At 37.7% G+C, this 26,785-nt stretch overlaps 1 protein-coding gene across 1 annotated transcript in view; it reads right to left on the reverse strand.

Moving 5' to 3' along the window:
* The window catches only part of CFAP54 (cilia and flagella associated protein 54), a 101,190-nt gene extending 79,952 nt beyond the window's left edge, over window positions 1-21,238 (reverse strand). Inside the window, exons 1-14 of the mRNA XM_058805938.1 lie at window positions 21,063-21,238; window positions 15,781-15,886; window positions 12,134-12,280; window positions 10,053-10,224; window positions 7,924-7,982; window positions 6,464-6,607; window positions 5,936-6,049; window positions 5,740-5,838; window positions 5,006-5,204; window positions 4,245-4,319; window positions 3,249-3,361; window positions 2,964-3,135; window positions 2,239-2,324; window positions 208-342 (exon numbers count right to left, since the gene is read on the reverse strand). Coding sequence (XP_058661921.1) covers window positions 208-342; window positions 2,239-2,324; window positions 2,964-3,135; window positions 3,249-3,361; window positions 4,245-4,319; window positions 5,006-5,204; window positions 5,740-5,838; window positions 5,936-6,049; window positions 6,464-6,607; window positions 7,924-7,982; window positions 10,053-10,224; window positions 12,134-12,280; window positions 15,781-15,886; window positions 21,063-21,238 — 1,797 coding nt within the window. The remainder of the gene's footprint in view (window positions 1-207; window positions 343-2,238; window positions 2,325-2,963; window positions 3,136-3,248; window positions 3,362-4,244; window positions 4,320-5,005; window positions 5,205-5,739; window positions 5,839-5,935; window positions 6,050-6,463; window positions 6,608-7,923; window positions 7,983-10,052; window positions 10,225-12,133; window positions 12,281-15,780; window positions 15,887-21,062) is intronic.
* Window positions 21,239-26,785: the final 5,547 nt, after the last annotated feature.

Here is a 26,785-nt window from a genome sequence, read left to right on the forward strand (position 1 = left end):
TTACTGCAAGAAGACTAGGAGAATATTTTGTTACTGGCATATGTGAGCACAGTGTGTTCAAAGTGTATATGTAATTCATATTTTTCAGAAGATTTATCTGCACTTTACCATAAGAAAAGGTACTTAGACTGGATGCCAGTATTTCACTGCCTTGACTATAGCAGACTGCATTCACATTAAGAGAAATACATTACAATGAAGGAGTACTTGGTAAGCTTGGTGTTTGTGCATATATTCTAAGCAGTGACTTCCACTCTTTTGGATTTGCTGAAGTTCTGTTTTACACTTCTGCCACAAACACATTACTACATCAACAAGTATATCTTTGCCAGGATGAACATTCTGGAAAGAAAAAACAATACAATTGTGGCAATGGGTAGGCATATAAATACACAAATAACACAGTACATAAACAGTCTCAGTGTTTTTCAGCAGTAAATAAAATATATCACTTTCTTATAAGAGATGACAACATTTTGAAAGCGTTAAAAAGAATTTCTGGTAGATCACCCAAGCTTTTTTTTCTCACAATGATGTAAAGTAGGTTTAGAGGTTTGGGGAGGTTTTTTTTTTTTTTTTTTTTTTATTGACAAGTTTCTTAAAAGTAACACAGACAAGGAAATCAGTGAGATGAAGATTACATGAGAGAGCAAATTAACTGTAATGCTGAAATCAATAGATTCTGGAGAAACTTCATTTTTATTAAATATTTAAGTACTTGTGGAAGAAAATCTAAATTAATAGTTTCATTTTGCTTGACAGAGTACTTCCATGGGCTATTGGTGCATTTGAGTTGATAAAGCAGTGAAAAACAACTAGAAAAAATTTTGGACTGAAATATCTAACAAGTGAGAGAAATGTTAAACCCTATCTGCATCTTACAAAGAGAATAACTAACAAATTCATAACTCTAGTCAGTTAACCTCCTAATTAACACAATTTAAAAGGCAATAGAGCCCATCTATGTTAAACACATTCTGAACAGTAAGGATCAGTACACATCTTTATCACCAGTTACAGCAGAGTTGAACTAGTATTTCAGGTGCAGTAAAACCTGATATATCCACACTACTTATATTCCCATATATGTTTGAGCATAAGATTTATAGGATATGGAAACTGGGAGGAGAAAAAATGGAAAAAATATAAATCAAAATTATTTTTGCTACTGGTTGGGTGGCAGCAAGCTGCTAGATTGCCTCAGCCAGGTATCATGTAAATTCACCACCAGTGAATGCTCTGTTAATCAGGGATGAATTTGTTTTTCTCTTCTGGACAGATCAAGAAGATTTGCAGGAAAGGGCAGAAGAACCATTAGAATTTAAATCCAGGTGACTACCTCCATACAGAGGTCACATTAAAAACTGACAAATCATGCTATCTAAAGGTATCTGTGGGGTACCTCACAGGCAAGATACTTTCAGTAAATATACTACATCAAAGCTAAAAATGTGTGTGCTCCAGTTACATTCAAATTGTGGCAATATTCAAATTATATCTAAAATAAACTTTGCAGTTAAGATATTTGCTATGTTATCAGAACATTTTTTTTCTAAGGAAAAATTGTAATTAGCCTTTTGGATCACAAACTATTTTAATGTAAGTGCTAATAATGGTGACATTGCACTATTTCTTCCCTTCTCAGTAGAAGATTAAGGGGAAATCTCAGTTTGAGCAAGTAAAAGTGGTTACTCAGTGAATAAATAATCAGATACATAATGGGATTATTTCTACAGTGGAGACTTCAGCACAGAGTCCCACTCTCATTGGTTTTGTTGTTGCTGCTGCTTGTTTAAGTTTTTTGCAGTGAGAATTTACCTTAAATTGAAGACAGTGCTGTTAAAAAGGCATTATCATTCCTTAGGGTAGCTGCCCCCATTTCTATAAATATTACAGAAGTGTTTTTCCACAGCTGAGCATATTTGCCCACCTAAATCTAACATAAGTAAATAAATTTGATCTCTGCTTGATCAGCTGAAACATGGAATGAGCCCTATGGTCTTCTAAATAGATTTAATATCTAATAATCTATTTTAAAGTAACTAATTACAAAGCATTTAAAAAAAGTGAAACTTTTTTTTAAATCACAAAATTATCACATTCATAAGTACATTTTTTTACTTTTTATATTCATGAATTTTGTTAGTCATGCAACTGATTCCTCTGATCTTCAGTTATAGGGATTCCTCACAGATTAAGTGATACACTGAGAAGAAATGTCTCAAATCCTGTTATTACCTGCTCAAATGTGGAGACATAGGAAAACGTTGTTTTTGCCAAAATCATAAGATCACGAAAAGGATCTCCAGGCTTTAAGGATTCCTCTACATTCAGCATTTATAAAAAAAAGGTGGGGAAAGGAAAGGCAAGACATTATATCTAATTTAAAACCTAAGTTTGAAAATATCTGAGTCAACTGATTTACTAATATAAGCCAGCAGATAACATGGTCTAAGAAACAGTAAATTCAGAGGGGGACAGATAATTCCAAGTTTATTCACTTCTATAAAAAGTGAGCATTTCCATTTCTAGGAAACAGAAAGTTTTCAAGACATATTCAGGTTTTTGATTGTCATAGAATTAAACTGCAATTGCTCTAACAAGTTTTTCTTGCTTCTATGTAAAGAAATTTTGCATAAATTAGGTATAAGACTAGACAAAAAATGCTTAAAGAGCTGTTTCACTTTTCCCCTGAAACCTTGTCTGAAAACATTCAATCATTTTGCATCTTTGCTTATAACTTGGCGCATGCTTAACACACATCATGCATTTCCTACTAAGGGAAATAAAGTCATATTTTGACAAATGAAAACTGGAAAAAATAGGTGGCATTTTCTCAATTACTACTTTTTCTCATGGACTACTGCATGCACCATATTACATAGCTTTATAAATAATTTACAAAACCTCCTGCTGCAAAAATATTTGAAATTCAAACACAACTATAACTGAACAACACTCACTTCTAATTGTCTTTGTCTTTTCAGAACCCCGACGTGTGCTGCCTTCTTTGCTCTTACCACCCTCACTAATAGAAAAACTACGTTCAAATCTTCCTGGGAGTACTACAGGTTGCATGAGTGTAAGAAGTTTGAGTTCTAGTTCAGCTTTCTTCCATGTTGGGTCATCTTGAGCCTAATTGAGAAGAAAAAAACATAGAAATTGGTCTTTAAAATATGTATTTTGAATATTCCTTACCCTCATAGGAAAAGATTAAATAAATAACATTGCAATCACATTCAGATTACCTGAAGAAAATGATCAACAAATTCAAAAGCAGAATAAAACACGTTCCACTCTTCATAGCTGAAAGCTAATTTTACAAATTTCACAGCAGCATCTCCAGACACCCTTTCTTCTCCTGCAGTGATGACAAAAATATTTTCTCTATTTTATGTATATGTATTCAGAAGTTTATTGAAAGTTTAATTTCAATTATTTTCATTACTTGGGTATTGATAAATATAAAGATAAACCTTCACACATTTTTGAATAGTCAGCATAATCTTGAAGGATGTTTTAATAACTTCACAAGAAACAATAGCTTTATCTTTTCACAGTAATGTCTATGCTTACAGGCTGCTTTAATGATGGATGTGCAACCACAGAATCATAAAGGTTTGAAAAAACCTCCAAGATCATAAAATGCAAACTTTTAACAAATACCACCATGGCCACTTAACTATATCACAGTGTCCTGTTATATTCAAAAGAGGCTCTACAATTATTGATATTAACATACCTACGTAGAGAACACCAAGGATCTAATCCTTGCTGTTGCAGGAAGAGCTTATCACCCTGTAAAGACTCTTATTATCCAAAATTTGGTTTAAAATTTGCATAGAAACACATACAATTTATTTCAAGTTTCTCATTACTGCATCGCGAAACGTTCATATACACACAGGGATCCTATTTTCTCACTTTTCAAGTTTATTCAGACTACAGTAAGGCAGCAACTAGACTTCCTGGTCCTTGGAACTCTCAGCAAGTGTTTTAGCTAATATATTCAGCAGTGTTCTGTAGTCATAACAATATGCCACAGTCACTGTCATGAGTTGGAAGGGAACTACAAGCTTCATCACCAAAATCCAGGTCCTGGCCCTGCACAGAACCGCTCCAAGAGGCTACCATTTTGCAGACTCTTTATGTATAGAAATGTTACTAACATGAAAGTTAACTCTGCCCACTGAGTATTTATATCACTGGGTTAAAAATTCATTTGAAATTCCAATCTAGCTTACCTGCTAGCATCAACTGCAGAAGACTAGATGATGGATTAATTATACCAAAGTGATTGGTGCCACTGCTCGCTCCACCTTCAACACAGACAACTTACTAAGTCAATTTATAATCTATTAGACTTGTTATGTTCTAATTAGCCAGTAATCATACCAAGAAAAATATCATTCTGAAGTGTACTTAGTCTCTATATTTCCTTTTACTGACAAAATCCCTCTATACCCAGGACTATATTCAGCTCAGAGCCCAGCAAACAGAAGTGTGGAAGGAACCATCAAGTCCAGTGTTTTTCTCAAGTTTTTACACCTAACTTTGAATGGAATTTTTTTAATTACTAGAATACATCAAACACCGTGGTATTTTAATCCTGCCTGGCTGCCTGGCCCCCATCCAGCTGCTCTCAGGCTGTGCAGGAAGTGCTCAGCAGTAGTGAAAGCATTGTTTTGTTAACAACACTGTTTTAGCCATAAGTATATGGCACAGTAAAACCTGTAAAGGCTGCTATAAAGTGAACTCCAGTTTACTTAGAAAATAAATACATAAACTGCTGCAGATTTTTACTAATTATAAGAGATCATGGAGATCAACCCAGATATTTATTTTCTATTATGTGAAGATAAGAAAGACTACCTACTCTTACAGGTGCTATTGCTATAAATCAAACATATACTTTCAGGCACATTCTTTTTTTTTTTTCAAAATAGAAAAATAAAATGGAGGTCCAGGCTCCTCAACAACTGTTTTTGCTTCTTTAAGCTGTTACCTGAGAGGATTTCTAGGCCTGCAGAAAAAAGCTCAGAAGTGACCTCAGGAATTTGCACTTCATCAGGAACAGGAGGATGAGAGGGCAATAGATTCCTGCTACGATCAGGCAGTGCTTCCAGGATGGCAAGGAACTGAGCTGCAGCACCATCAAACATTGCCACCAGCAGCCGCTCGGTAGTGGTGCGAGGCCATGACACCTAAGTAAGAAAAGGTTATTTAAACCTTATGGTATCTAAACCGACTTGCAATAAAGCAAGATTTTTTTGAAAACATTTATCCATCAAAAAGTAATCACATGTTCAAAATAGAAAATTACATACTGTAAAATGTATTGCTGTTATTAATGTCATGCTTCAAAGGCATAGCAAAGCCTCATGCTAAGCAGGTACAGCACTTAGGTAGACTAATCATTTCACAGCAACCAAACACACTGCTGCATGGTATTTTACTTCAAAAATAGTACAATAGAAATTATGAGGGAGCATATTAAGGCTATGTAGTTTAGATCCATGCAGATCTCTCCTGATAATTTTCTAAAGTAATAATTAGTACATTTTCCCTACTTCCAAGCTTGTTCTGAGTTTTATTAATAAATTCTGTTGCTTATGAAATGGAAAATATAAAACTTTCTGCCTGTGTAGAGCACCATGTGTATTTAGAAGAATTATATCATGGTTTCATCACATGACAAGAGTAAAGGAAGAGAAGGATTATATGAAATGTCAGACTTACATTTACTGCTTTTCTTGGGTTAAGTTTTGACTCACGTCGAAAGCTGTTTGACTTTTTTCTAGATTCATATACTGCTCTCTTGAAAATCATTACTGACATCTGACACAAAGGAAAAAGTAAGTCATCATCTGTTACATGTTCTGCTCATACAGATCACAACTACTCTACCTTTTCATAATGATTTGCAGGATGATACCTTTAGAGTGGCCTCTCTAAAAATCTTTTCTCTCTCTGTATGTCCCAGAGAAGAACTGATATCTTCTAATTGCTTCAGTTCGTCAATCTTAATCAAACCACGGCGAGCAAATATCTGTCCAAAGAATTTAAAAATATATATATACTCTGTGTTCATATCCTGTATGTTGATATCTAATTTTAGAATAATATAATTTCTGAATTTATGCAACTGTAAAGAGCTGCAATGAAAGTCAGGTCCTGAACAACTGAAAAGGAAAACAAAACCCTTGCAAAATACCTTTTGTACATACATGGGACCTGGCCAGTGTTTAATGCTAGAAGTTTGTAACTGTGAGTATACAGAAAGTGCTATTGCATTTGAGTTGATTATGCATTTACATGGGGAAACACATCTCCAATTTGCAGTAAAATTTTGGAATATGGACAGAACTCTAAAATACATATGATCTCATAATAAGTAGAAATATTTAAATAAATATTTCCCATTTGACTGCCTCTGAAATGCTCATAAGGTAAATCAGGATACCTCTCCATGAATGCTGGCTTGACAATCAAAATAACACTGAGAAACTGCCGTATATAGGGTGGCTCTCCACGTCAAATAATGCACAGATAAGAGTGGAATGGATGATTCCATACATATACTGGCCCACAGTAAGTATTCCAGGACCTGTATTGAAGAGATCTAATTTCAAAATGAATGCATTTTCACCCACATAAATATACTTTCCATTACTAAAGGACAGATACAAAGACTTATCCTCAGCTGGTAGGACAAACTGAAGGGGGGGGGGGAATCACTAGAAATTGTGTTAATTTTTAACATCTTTTATTGACTAAAAAACATTCCCCTGCAATTTATTGGATCTTTTCATCTTAAACTGTGGTCAAGTACTATTTTAGCCTCCAAACTACTTTACCCACTCCAGTTCACTATGGTCTCGCCACCAGACAAAGATTCCCCCCTTCTCTCTCATCTGCTGTTATCTTGAGAATTAGACCTCCCTTTTGTGGCAGCTCTAGTGACTATTTTTCAGCAGGATCAACAAGCTTATCTGGGATGCAATGGAGTCTGTCTTTTGCAGTGAAAAAACTGTGATTAGATTAATTTATACCCATGGAACTCTTGGCTCCTAACCTGCAGGGCAACACAGTCATTGCAGCAGTCTAATTTTAATCATTAGTCCTTCTCGATTGAATGAACAGTATCTGTATCTTCCTCTTAACATCTTCTTTGGGTCAGCCTTTCCCTGAAGTACATAAAATGTGCACAACCTTTGTCCTAAATTAAGCCAATATACAAATTTTCTTTTAGTCTGAATTTCAAAAATCAGAAATACCCACAATCAATTCCTCCGTTTCCTGTAGCGGAAACCTGAGTATGCTAAAGGAGGTGCTAAATCACTTCTGTTTTTAATAGATAGATGCTCAAAGACAAAACATCTTTCTTGCTCATTGAAAGATTAATAAAACAACACATAAGAAAATCTTTTGTATTAAGGCTGATTCAAATTCTGGTCAAGTTTTAGGAGAAAAGAGTAAAGCTAAGACAAAAACTACACTGAGAAAAAAGGTGTGGGGGAAAGGCCAGGTTATTTTTATCAAGTATTCACAACTAAAACCCTAGCCACCAGGTGTCAGCACATTTCCACATTTTAAGAAGCAAAAGACCAATTCTTGAACATATACAGATGTCCAAAACAAAGCACTTGGAATCCTGACACAGCCTAACAAATGGCATTTCAATGTCCAGCAGGACATTGCTGGGCCTCACTGCACAGCTGAGGAAGGAGCAGACTCAGGAAGGCATGAGAGCTTAGAAATCACCCACTTTGAAACACAGACATCTTATTTCCTTGTGACAAAAGTACTACTATTAGCAATGCCAGTGAAATTGAAAAGTCAAGGTACATTGTTATGCAAAACACAAGTGCGTTTTCTAAACTTCTACAAATTTTAAAACGCTTTCTATTTATTTTGCTGTACCTTAGCAGAATGACCCATCACCATCAAATGTCTGCATATGGTGTAAATATGGATAGTACCTGCAAAAATAAATTCAAATAAACAAACAGGTAAGTTCTATAATTCCACATGAAATTTGTTATGCTAAGCAACTCAATCTTTTTCTTATTATCTGGGTTGTTACTTCCAGAGAAGAACAATTTAGTGATTTTTCATTAAATGAATGAAAAACTAATGATTTTTCTGTACTTATAATTTAGAGAAGATGAAATCATTCAATTCTTCTGCAACATTAGTTTCAAAAATACCTACACAGTGAAGCAGTGTAATCATGAGAGTTCATGAGAATGAAATCTTAAAAATTTACCTAATCCATTTTTTACTCAGTAACTGCTAGAGAGACAAAACTTACTTTCATCTCCAAATGCCAAGCTCTTTAAAACAAAATACTACCTCTCCTCACGGACCTCACCTTACATGACTCTTTTCGTCCATCTGTCCTGGCAGACACCACCAATATTACATTAAGTATGACAAGTGACATGAAGAAAATTGAAAGCAAGTAGAGTTTCCAAGAGCATCAAAATGACTTAGAAATAAAAGCCTGTCAAAAATGTACTTGACTCAAGCAACATCATAAAATTTTCAAAAATCAGTCTTAGAAGTATAGAAGATATTGGAGTTCTGGGAGACAAAAAAAAAAAAGCCTATTCTTCTGTTTGTATGAATGTTCAGAAAGGGACACCTGTGCCAGCAGGAGGCATCACAGTGTCAACTGTCATAGCTAGAAGGGTGTTATTATCTCAATAAACTCAAATGGAGCAAGTATTAGGAAGATTTCTTTTATCAGTCAAATGTGTATTGAGGCACAAAAATCTATTATCTGAAATTGCAGAAAAATGCTCAAGAACTAGGGAAAATGTGAGTTAGTGTCTCCTCCTAATTAGAGCAGATTATTGGCTAGGATTGGTACAGAGACCTGTACCACACATAGGCACTGCGATGTAAGAATGGCAGGGGAGTATATTTTAATATTAATTCTTCTCCCATAGAAACATGCAATCAAAACACACACCTCAAAAGTAGGGACTGAGGGCAACAGCAGTTCCAGTAAAACAAAAGGATAAGAATTTTGACCAATCACAGCTCAGAGAAAGTGCATTTTTCAAAATGAAATTAGGAACATATTATCTTCACTATTTATATTGCAACAATTGACCATAGCAGGTCAGTTGGTCAGAGCATGGTGTTAACCATGCCAAGGTTGTGGGTTCAATCCCTGTATGGGTCAGTCACTCAAGAGCTGGACTTGATGATCCTCATATAGCCCTTCTAATTCCGAATATGCTGTGATTCTGGGACATTCATACTGGTCTGTTTATTTTTGACTAAATAACATTGCCTTTCAAAGCAAAAATAGACTGTTGTTGTTCCTGAAATTAAAATCTTGATAAATCATTCTCTGTGCATCTAGTTTGCAGAAGTTCCATTATTTTCTCAATTTTTCTCTAATACAAGCATTTACAAGCAGCAGCCTGAAGTCTTATACATACATCAAAATCCTTAAGTGCCATATAGTATTTTAAAATAGTTTTATTATCAACTCTTCCTTTCAAAGTACTTTCAAAAATACAAAGATGTAATGGCAGACAATAATTTTCTACTCTTAGATCTGCAATCCCCTTTTCAAAAAAAAAAAAAAAAACAACAAAACCCAATAACAAACAAGCAGAAAAACCTCCAAACCAAAACCAACAAAAAACCAACCAGAAACCAAAAGAAAAAAGACAAAATGACCCCATCAAAACAGACATTTTATTGATAGAGAAATCTTGAGCATTTTTGCTAAACAGGATGTACTCCAAAAATGTCCTTACTTTTGATTTTATTTGTACTCTTAAGCACAGTAATGATGAAAAAGTTGATGCTTTTACAGCAGTCCACCTGAAAATGTACACTGTGGAAATCTTAATTTTAAAATCCCTTAAATTAGAAAAACAAAAAGTTACCCAAAAAACCCTACTGTGATTGAAGACTAACTAGAGATTTATTCATGACCCTTCAGTTGACCTTAAAGAGTATAAAGACTATAAAATTTTCCCTTCACAGCTTTGCTTAGCAAAGAAATGTAAATGGAAAGCCTGAGGTACCATTGTAGATAAGCCAACACAAATCCTCCTGAGGTAGAGCCACTTGCATAGTGAGTCGTAATGAGGTCAAGGCATTGAGACAAGTCTGCAGGGACTCTCCATGCCGAAGATTCCTGTCTCTGCTGCAAACCACATGATAAATGCAAACATTTCTTGCTTGCAAAACATGGAACTAAAACACATAGAAATATATACAAAGTTAATTAATATAAGCATATGTCGGTACACATCAGCAAAGTATAACAAAATTATGAGTAAGAAAAGATTAGGCATAACAGCAAAAAAAATCAGCATGACATTGAACTGAGCATTAGAATATGGAGAAAATGCTAAAGCTTCAGGATTGCTGTACCATGAATCTGAGTCAGTTTCCACTGTGTCACAGGATGAAAATGCACTAGGAGTGCTGGAAGGGATGTAGGGAGAATGAGGCATCAAACTGCTATTCAAAGAATCGGGCTTTGACACTGGGCTTCTCTGTAGATGTCTTTCATAAACTAAGGCAAGTTTTAACTTTTCTACACCTCTCCATCTATATCACCACTATTTTATTTCTCACTCTCATCTGTTACTTTTCCACACTTGGATTTTTCCTCCTCTTCCCTGTAATACCTAAAATAATGTGACCTCACTGGTGCCTGGACTCCAGCATCAGCTGAACAAACAACATGAAAAAATGGGCTAAGTGGGACATGACCAGTAAGTATCTATAATTCTCTCAAAAGCCTTCTAACCTGGTAACATTTGAAATTATATTATTTTTTTGCAGTTGATTCACTGAAGATAATGAATCATTTGACACATTATCATTTTCCACTTCCAATTGTAGGGATAACTGCCAAACTAAATTTCATATCTGAAAATTTAAGGATATCTCAGTCTGCAAAGGCTAAGTTACAGAACAGGCATTTTAGTACAGAGTTGCCATAACATTTGCCAGTAGGACTGGCTCAAAGTCTAGGCAGACATACAGAAAACAGAGGAGAGTATCTCTGGAACTTCAAAATTATTTACAAAACATTTTTTAAAATGTATTAACATAGTCTTTGATCATATTCTTTCTAGGAAGCTGAGCCACACTTTAAAAAGAAAAATAATAATAAAAAGTATCTCTTCTATCATGATATCTGCTTCTAGTTTTTAAGCAAACTGTCTGCTTTCTTCTCTTCACTAAACACCTATTTACACTCTGACTCGAGGATATTAATTTGATTAGCTCAATACACAGGAGCTGCCATCCATTTCTGTTCATTGTTCTTGATCACAGAGTAACTTGTATTAGTTAACTCAAAATACCCACCATGTACAAAAGCAGAGCTTCTCAGCAAAGAACTGCTTAATGTAAAATATAACGTTTTTAGCATTCCTCCTATATCCACTGAAACACTTTCTTCCACGAATAACAAAAGGTATACTGCAAGTCCCAACCTTAACAATTAACACAAAAGAATTCCAACACATTCTTAAGGTCACTCAGCTTCCTAGAGCTTAAAGCACTTGGAAAATTATTCAGCATTCTGCCCTTTTTGTTCACAGTGAGCATATAAGCTATAAAAACATAACACTGCTCTTCTAACTGCCATGACCTTTTATTACAAGTAGTATTTTGCACACTCATGGTACAAAATACAGGAGAATGTTTTAATTGTCTTGCATCCTGCCTGGTTCTTAGATCATACAATACAGAAATTTCCAAAATTGCAGGATATTTATCAAATTTTGCCCACATCCTGATTCGGACAGTGGATAACAGCAACTAGTTCAGAGCAAAAACAGCCGTAAACAGTTACAGAACACCACATTCATTCAGAGAAAACTGCTGTTTTAACACTAAGTTGATGATGGTTGGCTTCTGCCACAAAAGCATTAGCCACTTATATCCTCTTAGAAATCTAGACCAACTCCAGATGTTTGTATCATACGTACAATAATTAAATCTCAATGCAATTTATATCAACAAACTATTAAAGATTAGTTAATATATAATTAATATGAAGTACATTTGTGGAAGATAAAATGGGCTCCTTACTTTGAATCTGTGAATGTCTTTGACTAGAAAAATTTTTAAAACCGCAACCTACCATAACTGCTGCATTTTTGTCTCTGACACCATTTGGAAAAAAGGCAGATTTAAAGCGCTGCACATCATCCATGACATCATCAAGGTTTACAGAAACAAACTGCTGAAGGTATCTTTCATAACACTGTTGAAGTGCCAGCTTATATTCCTGAAAAAAAAATATATTTTTTGTAGTTTGTGTATTGCATTTCTATTTCTATAGAACATGTGGGGTTTTTATTATCTTTATGAAAAATGTATCAATGTGAAAGAGCAACAGGAAGTAAAGCACTACAGTTTCATACAAATATCCAGCATGTAGTGTGAACACTCAACACATCAAAGGTTGAAATACTTAAAAGAATGGCTTGTGCTTTGCAAGTTTTGGTGAGTTTTGTTTATTCTAATCATAAATACGACATATCAGAGAACAATTATAAAGCAGGGTCCTGGGCTAATGTAATAAACTTAAAGAGTTGCTGGAAATGCTACAGTTTTACAACAGTAATGACAATGATACTACACTTCAGGGAAAAAGCATTTCATAATATAGAACTTTATAAGCAACATGTAGATATAATCACTTTTCTCTTCCTTGTTTCCATGTTACCTAAGACTTTTTTTTCTTTAAATAAAACAGAAAGAGTAAGATGAATTTTAAAAGACTGAAACAAGTGAAAACTGGAATTTAGACATGGCCAAGAAATTAGCATAATTAGACCAGATATTGGCTCTGGGTCTTTAACAACTGTTAGCAAAGAGGATGTTGAGCTTTATGTCTCATTCCAAACAGCTCCCCAGCAGCATGTCGAACCACTCTAAAATCATGCTGACTCTATGGTTCAGCACTGACTCAGATCTGGAAGTGACACTCACTGAATCATCACCACCACTTCCTTCAGCAAGATTACATTTAGGTTTCTCTACCAATTCCACTAAGTCCAGCGTTCACACTAAATAAATTATTGAGGAAAAAGCAACTAACTGGTGGTAAAAATGATCCTTTAATATTTAATCACAGAAAATTCTTATTTCCTTGCATACCCTTCTTTTTTCAATATAAATTCTTTCCACCACAGTAACACCTTAAATTTTTAATCATCTGAGGAGTCTAACTCACATGGCCCTACTGTCCTATTTGCTGTCTGAAAGCAGCAGCCATTCATAGAAACTCTGACTTTCCAGGGACTGCTACGGGCAGTCAGTCACTTGTGTAATCTAATACGTGCATTCGGGCTGTGATAACACTTAGAATCCAAAGCCATGGATCAGAATGCCATTAAGATATTGACACACAACAAAAAGATAAATTCTCCCTTAACCAGTTTAAAATACGTGTGTATGACCAAAGATAACAGGCAGATACAGGCAGAATGGGAGGCAGGGAAAAAAACGAGTCAGTACTGATCACATGATGACTTCTAGACTAAGTAATTTCCAGATCTATGATTTAATGAATTTAGGTGTGTCCTAAAAAACACATAGCAGATGTATTATAGGAAGGAATCTAAAGGCATTAGAAAAATACAGCAGGAGGACAGAAAGCTAAGTGGGCGCCTACCCACTGACTATTCATATGCAATAATTATTTTCTAAGGACTACACATCATTAAGTATTATATCATGTGCAGGTTAAAATTTAAAATATTCAACACCAGCTTTCAACTAGGAGTCAAGAGGGGTGCTTATGGAATAGGCTTTACCCCACATATCAAAGACCTTGGTTTTACTCCACATTCATCCTTCCTGTAATGTATTTGAAATTTGCAATATCCATCCCCTGTTGTTTCTATTTATTTCTTTTCAGGGAAAAAAATCGAATGAAAACTAGGTTTTCATTCTAAAATTACATTAAAGAAATGTACTTAAAAGTGTGAGTTCCAAAAATAGTTGAAAGTATTAACTGGCCAGCAAAACAACTCCTTCAACAACATCGGTAACTTCACTCTAGAAAATTTCACATTACACTAGAAGATTGAAGTTCCAAGCAGAAGTCCTTATGCACAAACATAGATTATTTTGAGGCAATCTATGGTTAGGTCATTAAGCACCTTGAATAGAAGGACCAAACTATATTGGAGTGCTGCTTTGGGAAGGCAATGCAGAGTACAGAGAGCAGCATTTCATACTTTTGAAATAACCTTACTGAGTACTCTGTGAGAGCAACAGTTCCCAAGCACTGAAAGCTTCATGTAATGTTTCAAGCAATTCCTAGGGCCCAAAACCTATGAGAACCTCAGGAATATACAAACATGAAGAAAACATGAACAGGATTATCTAGGCAATGCTACTAACAATGGCTGCTGTTCAAGCTTCCTTAAGAATTTCTTTATGTCTAAACCTACACCATGACCCTGCAGCTTCAATTGTAATGGCTTTGCAGTTATGGACTCTTCTGTATTCCTTCTTCTGCCTCCTAGTGAGTGCTGCTGGAACTCAGCTTCAGCTGTCTGTTTCTTACTCAGGAGCAGGCCACTTTTGTGGAATTCGTCAAAGCACATGCAATGAAGGATATAGAAGACTTCTTAACATCTGCATGATACTCCTGCCTTTGCCGTGGCCTGTGGAAAAGCTCGCCAGGGAGCCTCAAATAAACACTCTCCATTAACAGCACAAAGAGCATCTCTCCTTGCTGCATTCCATGAGCAAAGGACGTAAGAGTGAAAGAACAGTTTCACTGGATATGTGCCTCAAAAAGATGGCCCCTCAAACCACCTTGATACATTTCCAGTTATGCCCTCTTCTTTTTTATTTATTTTCTTTTATTCCCATTATGTTAAAAAATTAAGTAGAAGATACAGAACTGGCTTTCTAACTATACATCTCTGAGCTGCTTCTGAGTGTTGTTTAGTAACTACCCTTGAAAGCCCCAGATTTTATGGCGTGACCTTCTGACACAAATACCACTGAGCTTGTAAATGGCTCACCCTTGGACTTTTTCCACAGGAAACACAAAGGACAAATAGTATATAAAAATATATTTGCCTTATTGAGTCATATCAACACTTACCAGCCTGGCATCCCATCTCCAACACTAGTCAGTAACATTTGACTCAGTAAAAGCATAAATAGAGATATCATACAGTGAAACCTCTCAAATACTCTGTCTCAAACAATCTAGCTCATGAATCCCTTTTAGTTGTGATCTACCCTTTTTGAGGAGACCAGAAATACACACGTAATTCAAGATGCAACATCACTGATACATATAGTTTTACAATGTGTAGTTGCACTCTGGTTCTTGTTCTCTTGTTCTCTGTTCCTCTCCTGACAATTCTTTTATTCACGTTTGGTTAACTGAACATTGAGTTGAGTCAGTGGAACTGCTCTGTCATTGTCAATTTGTACTTTTAACAGCATTAAAGGTACAATCAGATATTGTATGCTACCATGCTGAAACATCAAACAAAAAAAAGAAAGATTTTGGGGCATTTGAAAAGGCAATGGGTGCATAGAAAATACAGATATAGAAAATATATTAAAAATCAGGGCAGTTTTACAATAAAAAGCAAGAAATACAAACAACCAACTGTCACTAGAATAATTTTGCAAAAGCTTTTGCTACTTTCTAAATAGCTTTCAGTAAAATATGATTAAAAATTAAAGCAGAATAGAAAGATAATGAAACAAAGGCTATGATTTAACCTTTTCTGATTTCATATTACTTACTTTGATCTGAGCAAGGGTATCACCAACTTTCACAAGTCTTTCATTGTAATACCACTCTGGTAGTCGTGGCTTGTATTTGATCCAAATGTCAAACAAAGTATTTGCTCTAAAAAAAAAATAGATATAGGAGAAAAGGTCTCAGATTAAACTGGCAGGAAACCTGTCATAACAAGTAAACAAATCCAGAAAGCTTCAAATTTTAAAAACTCCTTTCTTCCAAATCTATTTGAACTTCTACATATTTCAAAACAAGTAATCATTAAAACCAAATTTAACAGGCAGACAAGGACATTTCTGGGTTTCATTTCTGTTTCATTTTTATCATGCATTTTAAATAGGATGAATTTTTCTCCCAAGTAAATTCTCACTAAAATGTCCTAGTAATAATCCCATTGTGTTTTTCAAGCATAGTCACAAGCAGAAAATCTGTCCCACCTTTCAGCTAGTATTTGAGAAGTTCTCTTGGAAGAAACAATTTGATATCTTAGACTCAATGAATTATGGTTCACAGCAATTATTGGACTGGAAACTACAAATGTTATGAGCAGGAAAAAAAATTACAAAATAACAATGTATGCTCAGGTAGCTGCAACCTTGCGAACTGGTAGCCCTGGAATAAACCATAAAGCTGGAGAATATATAGAGCTATGGTGTATAGAGCTCATGCTACACAGAGCTACACCATGAGTCATGAAAGAAGAAATGTTCAGGAATTTTCAGTTGTAAGGAGTAGGTTTCAGAGAGAACCAAATGCCACACTTTCTAAAACAGAGAGGGTTTTATGGCAATAATTGTGATGCTCTTCTGTCGCCTCCATCTATTACTCTAGCCACAGTTGTCATCAAGGATGTCTTTGTGCAACAAATTGCCTATTTTGCTGAACCAGCAAGCCTCTCACAAAGGTGATTTTAAGTAGTTTCCCTCTGCTACAGAGACACTGACTATATCATGCCAGTAGTTCAGTCCCTCCCAGCCAGGGTCTGATGGCCTCGTGCCCTCATGTGTACAACCTTCCCACACTATGCTTCTTTAAGAAAGCTACATTCTAGCTGGAAAACAATAACTGATCAAAGACTGCCAAGAAGCACTGGGATTTTTTCATAAAAGTATCCCCTTAGCAAATCACTACCAGTATTGATGGTGTTCACAGTGTCAGGCAGCTCTTACATTTATTCTCTTTACAAATTAATTGTATAGAAATGTCAGCAGAGTGCCTTGTGATACTACTACAGCCAAATTATGTATAGGTAGCAATTTACGAGGAAAGAAAACACCTGAAGAAATATAAATGAACATATAAAGAAATTAACATCTGAAAAATATCATTCTAGCTGAACTGTCATGCATAAAGCACATGCTTACTGGTGTGAGGTGGTTGGAACTTTTCAACTTCTCTTAAGACTGGGATGGTAGATTAGAACGTAAGACACTTTCTTAAACTGTTCTCTGATGTTCAAGCACTTGGAAGGCATTCTCACAGTCTCTTACATAACTCTTCAGCTTATAAGAACACACCCAATAAAAAAAAAAACCCACAATAAATAATATTTTTTCCACACAGAAAACTGTGAACCACCTTCACATTTCAAGGTGAAACAGATGGCTTTATGAGAAATCTGCCAAAATTATCTTTACTATTAAGAAATGCAACAATCATAATCCTTTTTTTTTCTAAAAGTATCATCTCAGCACAATTCTCAGTTCTTGAAAGTAGGCAGCAAGGAAATAAGTAGGGCATCCTAGAGTTGTATCCTAAAGGAAAAATGCAGTAACAGCACAAACTAGGCCAAAAGCAACAATCAGAATAAAATGTTCTAAGGCATTTTTAAGGACAAATTTTTTAAGGAAACCATAGCTCAGTGAAATGAAAGATACTTTCCAAATGGATGGGAATGAGTCCCTCCTGGTCCATCTGTAACAATTAACAGCCTGGGTGGGTACTGAATTCTTATACTGAGAAAAATACTCCACACCAGTTAGTATCTGTAAGGAGGCTCCAAAGCAAAGGAATCTGTCAGGCAGCTGAGCAAAGCTCCCTTGGACTATGTAAGGAAGAATTTAGGAAAATTTCAGAGACAGAGATTTGATGGATATTAGGGGGAAAAGAGAAAGAGGGAGAAAAGAGGGAAAAGAGCGATCAAGAATGACCCTGGATGGAGCTCTTGAAAGCTAAGACTAGTACGTTTCTTTCAGACTGATCAGCTCAAAGTCCCCAGTGGTCATCTTCATTAACATCAATGTTCATGTTAACACATGAGATTCTCAGATATAATAAACAAGTAATAAATCTGTAAAAAACTAGTTTAGCAAACTACTGACGAACCTGACCAGACTTTCAACTAGAGTGGGAAGGTTAAGGTAAATTGATTCTGCTACAATGCCATGACTAACTACAAGTGAGTTCATGACACAAGAATGTTTCTTTGACACAGACAAAGGAGGAGAGTGAGACACTTCCCAAACAGCTCCTCAGCCTTTCCTTTAAACAGCCTGTAGGACACCAGAGTAACAAGTTAAGTAAGTGAATTCTTAAAAAAGACTCGTGGACTGTTGAAGCTCAGAGATGAAATTTCTTTATTTCCATCCATAGTAGAAAAAATTCCCTAAGGTCAACCCATAATGGTGTGCACAGGATAAGGCCCATGTGACTAAAATCTTTACTGAAAGTATAAAGAATTCTCTGATACTGATCAAAAGCCATCTTATTAAATAAGGGTGGCTAAGCCACACATGAGATAAAATCAATAGTTCAAGGTAAAGCTTTGATGGACCTGCTGCCAAGGGAAATGGAGCAAAACAAATTCTTGTTTAGCTGAGGAAAAATTACTTTCGATTGCTATTTCTGACTGAAAAGATTTTTGATAGCAGGGAAGTCCTCAGTAATTTTTTCATACATTAGAACATTTAAGTGTCTAAATCATGGCCTTTTTGTTGACCTATAAACACCAAAGTTTGAAAGACTTGGAGGAATGAAGCAGATAATTTTATTTTTCTAAATTGAACATACTTGCCATGTGGTAGATGGTTTTCTTACTGCTCAAAAAACAAGAACACTTTGATCTCAATCCATGCCACAAGATAGTTTGAAAAATGGCATAGCAAGAAGTCTTTAGAACATTTAGGAAAGCATCTGTAATAGTCATTACCTTCAGAAATTCTTAGGACCAGCCCGACTACAGCTGGTTCTGCAAGCAGCACATGCTCCAATTTTGCACTATCAAACAATGAAGCAGTAGGGAGAAGAATCCTGAAATTTCACCCTCACAAATAAATAAAGTCTTGACTTTGCTGACTGCCTGAACATATGCTAATAATCAGAATTCCAGTCTTCTACCTCTGTACTGTCCCTATACAAATGAAGAACGCCTGAGGATGCACAGCTAACTGGGAGCTTCATGTTGCTCAGTATTGCCCTGGAATTTTGGTAGGGCTCATTACCACCAGAGACTTCTGAGATCAAGGCCTTGATACAGTCAGTTCTCATCTCCATGACAAACACTGCAGATTTCTTCAGATGTGAAGATGCTCTCATGCCAACCAAGGTATGCACGGTCATGGGTCACATCCACAAAATACCAGTCTGAATAAGACAAAACTTACTTAGGTTTGAGAAGCCAAGTAAAAAAAGGCTTGGAGACACTGTTAACAAAAACTGGTAACTTAGCACTATATTGCAAACAGCTGCATGGCCACCTCCCGACCAGAAAATACGAAGAACACATAGAAGAACCACTGTTGGCAATTTTGGTAGTGTCTGAAGCAGCCAAGTAGTGTTACTTCTTCCAAGTGGACCTGGAGAGAACAGCTTTCACTGTAATAATACCTATCAGCTAAAGCTGAAATAAAAAGGTCTGAAACTACAAAAAGGCTTCAAAATAGCAAGCCATTGAAATCAGCTGCTGAAACAATATAAAAAACCAACATACTGAGATTCAAAACACTAGAGGCAAAATCCTGGAGATTAATACCTGCATGATCCACCTAGACCTGGACCCAATCATGAATGTGCCCATAAACAAATTGGGAAGCCAGATAGCTTAGAATAGGAAAGATCTCCAGCTCAGAAAAAGGCCAGGCTGCAGAATCTGAGTACCTTCTGAAAATGTATACACCTACTTCAGAATAGGGTAATTTCTGGGCTATTTCAAGGAAACTACTGAGTGAAATACGCAAGGGTAGAAGCTGCACATAAGTGATAAGGTAACCACCCTGTAACTTAACTCCTATGCTGTTTTTGAAGGAACTTTTGATTCCCTGGGAAACTTGTGGGGTTTATGTTAAAGACCTGTAAACTTCGAACAGAGTAGGATTCAGGTAACAACAACAGAAAATCAACTATTTACCTTAAAGTAAATAGTTGAGCTCTTGTATCACAATGGGCCTAAATGCAGCAGGAAGAGCTACATGAGAAATGCACAGTCTATAAAAGACATATGCATGCACTATGAATCATACACTGATTCCAGTTGCTCTATCTTAACTGCATTACAAAATCTCGACTTATGCATAACCACAGATATGCATGTATGCGAGCAAACAAATATGCACTATTATACTTGCCATATGCTCTGCCTGCATCTATGTGTACAAAAATATACCAACGTCGACAGAGACATATGCCCAAAAAGAGCTGTGCGCTGTTATCCTCGCGTAGCCCTGCTTTTGAAGGCACGTACGTGCCCACAAGAGCTCACCCTCGCAAGCAGCCGCACACGCTGGTGGGCTGCCAGTCCCTGCAGCACTGTCAGGGGACTTTCCCACCAGGAAGCTCAGGCAGCTCTGACAGAACCAACAGTGGTGCTGCCAACTTCCACAGCCCCTTGCGCTTCTTCCCTAAAGCACTGACTTGTAGGAAGCACTGAAAACACAAAACGGCGCTCAGATTTCTAAGGGGTTTTCATTACAATGAAAAATAAATAAATAAATAAAAGGAAACTGATTGCTTTGGCACACCGCTGGGGAAGTTTGTTTGGCGAGCAAACTCCTGGCTATCCCCCAGTGCAGCGGGCGCGGGATGCCCAGCGCAGCCCGTGGCGTGAGGGGGGAGCCGGGCAGGGCCGGGCGTGGCGCCCCGGTCGGTGCTGCCCGGCGGGCCGGGAAGGGCGGGCCGGGAGCGGCGGGGCGGCGGCGCGGAGAGCCCGCGGGGCGGCTGAAGGAACAGGGCGAAGGAGGAGAGGTGCGGCCGAGAAAGGGAGCTGAGGCAGGGCCAGAGGGAACGGCGGGCGGCTCCCGGAGCGCGCGGCGACGCGGGGATCGGGGTGGGGGCGGCGGCGCAGCCCTACCCGTGGCGGTGCAGGTCGTGCTGCGGCGGCTTGGCCTCCCCCGCGCCTCGCAGCCGCCGCAGGGAGCTCAGGACGCGCCGCAGCTCGCCCTCGAAGCTGTCCACCACCGGGTTGCCCCGCGCCACGGGCCCGAAGAAAGAGGCGTGCGGGGCCTGCGGCCCGGCGGGCTGCGCCATGCTCGGCACAGCCCGGCCCGGCACGGCCCGGGCGCGTCGCTGTCTCCGGGCAACGGCCGCGGGCAGCGGCCCCGAGGGGCCGTCCTGGGCAAAGCGGGAGGTACCGCAGGGCGCGGCTTTTCCGCAGCCCCTTTCACCAGGGATGGCACTTAGCATGTTGTGTCGCTGTGCCTGCTGCACGGCTACGCATAAATGTGTGCTTATCCTCTAAATGGTTACGTCTATCTAAATAAACAAATAAATAAATAAACAAACAAACTAGGAAACTACCAGCCCGTATTTATATTACAGGATGTGCTTATAACAACCTGTGTGTTTTGAAGTTCTTTACAGACGCTGTGGTAAAGAGGTTTGGGAGGGATGTGAAGGAAACTGATTTTGTTGCCATGTTCGTCATCATGATGAGCATAAGGGACAGCTGAAGTGAAAACATGAAAGTGAGAGAAATATGGTAAGTGAGCAGAGTGTCCTGGCAACCAGGGCCTATGGAGGCATTTTCTCGACAGTGAATCAAGGAAAAGGATCAATAGAGATGGGTAAAGTGAAGAAACACTTGAAAAGTGCATTCATAGGTGACAGCAAAATAACTATCCTTCCAGCAGCTGGAGATACACAGCATCAGCAGACTGAATTACTGGAATCAGAAAATACTGCATTAGCGAGGTCAAAGAAATGACATGGGAATCATCTAAATACTATTCATCCTTGGAAAATTGCAAAGATGCAAAAATATGATTAATTTATGACTAAAGTGTCTGACTCATTTTACACATTGATTTATTATTGTTACCTGCTGGGAGTTGTGTGGATCCATTATCCGACAGGTATTGCGAGATTATGGGAAGATCTAGTGACAATGGCTATGCATTTAGGTGGGCACAAATTTAAAGAACAAGAGGGAGTGAGTTCCCCTGTGAAGGAGGTAGAAAATTAAGTCTGCAATGGTAAGACATGGCAAAAAGATTTTGATGCAGAGATTTAGAAATCACTGTGTACAGAGACAAATTTTACAGAACAAATGAAATACGAGAACTTGGCTTGGAGAGCAGCAACCGCCACACTTAAAGATTTTTCCTGTGCTTTGCCATGCTAACCAAAGAACTCCCTGTAATGGATACCAGATGACTAATAAAACACTGGCCTCTTGGGAAAAGTGGCCTGTGCCGCTGTAAGTATTGCTAGTGGCATTCAAGTCCCTATGAAGTTCTGAGCTAGTTTGCCTCACTAGATGGTGCTGCATCCCAAAGGGCTGATATTCATATGCATGGAATGTAGAGAGAGCTGTTCTCAAACCAGCAGTGCCTAGAAGCTTCAAGGGGAACTTGAGAGACTGGAAACAGGACTGCTGAGTAAAACTTTACATAGCTCTAATATTTGGGTAGCAGATGGTGGAGTGAATATAATATTTGCAATCTGGATTAGCTTTTCAGCCATAGAAACGAACTGAGTCACAGAAAATAATAAGGGAAAGGGAGGATAGCCATTCCCCAGAGGGCAAGATTGCAGAGCTATGTAAAGATAAAGCTGTAACCACTGGGAGGTTAACCAGGGCGTAGTTGGTCAGCCAGCTCATGAAGATTGTTTAGTCTAAAATTCTTGGGTCAGAGTTCAACAGGATCAAAGTATGCATTCCCTGCTAGGTGGAGGTTTAATGTATGGAGGGCAGTTCTGACCCTTTCAGCACCCAGGGTGGACCATAGCAAGGAACTACACTACCACAAACACTATAGTGTCTATGTTATTTCAATTTTGGATGCTTACAATATTGATTCCTATTATACTGTTCTGGGGCAGACTGGAGTTTAAACTTCAGATAGTCTCCATGTTACATTTAGTGTGTTGGACACTTAATTGGGTCCAAAAGTCAAAAAGGCTTGTAGATGAATGATTAGAACTTTTTAACTCCAGAAGGAGTGTAGATTCTTCAGAAGCATTCAGCACATATAACCTGATCTTTACAGAGAAAAGCTTGAAGTATACAAAACAGTAAGAGGAATGGCTACTGAAGGATGATAGGATAATTTCCTCAAAGGTAGAGCATACCTGTATGACTTGGAAAGTTTATAGCAAGTTTTTGAATTATATTACATTAGGGCCCCTACACCCTAAAAATATGTAATCTGTTGATTGGAAAGCTAATGATTTATTCATCATTGGTCAGTGAACATTTAGATAGTAATCTGAACTATGGTAACATTAGGGAGGATAGATTATGGAGCATTGACATGGACAGGATCCCAAGAAATGGAACTTAGGTAAATCCCCTGACCCAAATAGAGAGGGTATAGCAGCCTGTGCTTTAATACTACCAGGTCAGATAGAAGGAAGCTGCCTCAGAAATAGAAGCACCCACAAAGAGTTAACTTAGTAAAAACCCATATAGGAAGTGTCTGCTCTCATAGCTGTGGGGCCAAGAGTATGCTTGAGCTGTAAAGAAGGAAAACCTTGCTGCTGACTCATCAAGCTGCCTGCTTACTTCTCGTGTGTCAGTTCCACTTGTGTGAACAGCAGTGGTTACTAAGAGCAAACAAAGGGGGGAAACACTGCATTATCACAGCAGAGTTGGGCAGGAAGAGTGTTCAGTGATATCTGGGTACAGGGGCTGAGGTAACGTCTGCTGAACCCTATCTAGTACATCAATCAAAGTTTGTTTCCTATGGATAATTCTGAGATGCACGTTCAGATCTCTTTCTAGGATGCTTGTAGCAAATATACACCTGAATTATGGTGCCTACAGACTTTGCTCTTTGATATTCATAGAAAAGAGGTAGTCATGGATGCTGTGTTACCAGACTTCTGCAGGGTAACTTGACAGTCCCCAGAGGTTTGAAAGAGCTACATTTATGTCATCTCTTCCTTGATGCTTTCAGGAAAAATAGTCTGAGCTGAAATGATTCTGTGCCATCACTTAGTATCTCAGGCTGATAGGCTAATGAAGACATGAGAATTTTAAATAATGCTTAACACACTTATGTATTACATATTCAGAACTGGGATCTGCATTTACTGTACTTGCAATATGCCTGCCTAGTCCTAAGAGCCAGTGGGAATCTGCTTTGGGTAGGGTATTCCCCTTTGAGTAGGAGTGAATTGTTGGATTCAAAAAATAGAAGAGATTCTAGAGAAAGAAGCAAGAGCAGGTACGTAGTGATTCTTACGGAGAAATTTACTTTGTAAGTTAGTCAAGCAAAACAAGGTCAAGGAAACACAATGTTTTATATGACAGTACAGCATTTGTTATTCACATGCTATAGGGGAATCAAAGTAGTGCCTTTAAGTTACCTGATACGCTCCATAAAAAGCCATCATGCAGCTAGAAGTGAACTAAGCTGCTGAATGCCAGGAACACTGGCACTTTATAGATATGAGGAAGTTGTCCAATGGCAGGGGGAAAAATAAGAACTTGTGCTGAGCTTACAGATGCCAAACACATGCTGGAATTAATGTACCTTCCAAATAATTAACTGTACAGGAAGCAGAGTGGTGCAGCAGACCTGCAAGCTTCTTGCTATCACCTTCTGTGGCATCTGTCTATACCTACAGCTAATGAGACACACGAGGATCCTGGACCTTTATGGGCAGCTATGAGAGATTATAGTCAGCATTTCCTTCCCACCTCCTTGCTTCTGGGCTGTTTTTGGTAAAGCTGCTTGTGGCTTACTGAAAGTGTCTGTAGACTCAGATGCCTTACTTAAATCTGTGTTTCCATTCAATCAAAATTTGTGGATTCTTACCCTTATCTAAGGGCTACTTACTGCCTTCCCATAGGAAAGTTACCAAGGAGCTGAGAGGTACACTGTCCTTTTTTGACAGCATTTGTAGTTTTTTGCTATACCATCAAGAAATATGTCCTGAACTAGGAAGTTACATGCCTGATTGCAAAGGTAGAGAAATGTGAAAAGATGGTGGAAATGGCTTACTTAGGACACCATACAGATTTTAAAATAAAGCAGCAATTCAAGTCCTTTACTGAGACAGTGACACATATTTGTAAAATATTTCAGTGCTCTTCCTGTCAGACAGCAGTATACAAAATTTGTCAGACAATGGCAAGCTCTCTGAACTCTGGGACATAGATTAACAATAGCTGAGGCATGTGTCTTTTGACAAGCAATCGATCATCTTTTAATATATAATGAAAGCAGATCTGGGACAGTTCTGATGCAAGTGAATGCTAAGAGAAGGGAAATGCTACATTTTTACTTGAAAATGGTTCTTGGCTTCCTCTCTGATCTAGTTCGTCAGTGTTGTACCAGGAAGAGAGAAGAGTGATCAACACAAGAAAGAACTGCAGTGACTGAGAACTATGCCAGTGCCAGGTTCTTACAGAGCTGCATTCAAGCTTGGGGTGACAGTTGTCTCTGTGTTTTCATTGTATTATATGAAAGGCTTCAGTGCCAAACTCTAAAAATGACATGAGAGCTTTCAAGATTACAGTATATTAAAGTGAGTTTTTTCTTTTAAAATCTGAGTGTGAATGCTGACAAAAAGGTTTTCCAAGTTTCCTTTTATCATTAGGAAAATTTTCTTAGGCATATAAGTTAATCTCAGTTGACCTGCAGAAAATGGGAGAAATCTGGGAGAAGTGATCGTGTTCAGCTGATTTCATCCCCGCTGCAAAGAAAGTGTAGGAGTGTGTAATATTTTTGTGAACAATCTGCGAGATTTGACTCACCCACTCAAGCTGTATCATTATGCATTGAGTAGGTTAAGCAGTCTTTGGGGAGGAAGGTACAGTACAGGTTTTATATAGCTGCTTGAGTTTGTAAGAGGTCTGAGATCGTCATTATGGACTTAAGTGCCAAAGGTAGCAGTTGGAAATATGAAAGTTCGTGAGCGAGTTTTCTAAAATGGAAATATTGCTTCAAGGAGAGAGCTTGCCTACAGTTCATGTTATTCTCTTAATTTTTATAAAATATACTTCATTCTAGCTTACAAGTAAATTCTACTCAAGTAGACATCAACTGATGATGAGATTATTTTGGAAAGGCTTCTAGGAACCTGCAAATATTTCATCTGAGAATGTACTATTTTCAGTTCAGTAGACAGACTATGGAGGAAAGTTCATGTCACACTAAAAGATCTTGTCTCAAATCTCAGGAAGCCGTAGGGATTCTTCTGAAGACGAAGCTACGCCTAAGGCTAGTTTAGAGCAACTGTAAAGATATCTTGCAAAAAAAACCCCTGTAAATCCTTTCCAATAATGAAAAAGTGAATGTATGCACAAGATTTTTAGTGATGTGCATGGAAGCTGCATCTTAGAAACACTCTAAAAATGTGGAACACTTACATGTATGTATAAAAAAGCTAGAGAGAGTCCTTAGCTAAAGACAACATCCAATTTGTTGAGCAGAGATGGCTGAGGTAGTTTTTTGCCATGAAATGCGAAGTAGCAGAGATGGAGTGTGTAAATTATTTCAATTTTAGCTACATTCAGCTTAAGCTGATTGCTAGGTAGGCATCTAGTAGTTAGATTTGATATTGGAATAAAAGTGGTGGGATGTTTTGTTTAAAATATATTTTCTTCATTTCATAAATATCCTCAGC

Source organism: Ammospiza caudacuta, chromosome 5, assembly GCF_027887145.1.
Source record: "Ammospiza caudacuta isolate bAmmCau1 chromosome 5, bAmmCau1.pri, whole genome shotgun sequence".
NCBI lineage: Eukaryota > Metazoa > Chordata > Aves > Passeriformes > Passerellidae > Ammospiza > Ammospiza caudacuta.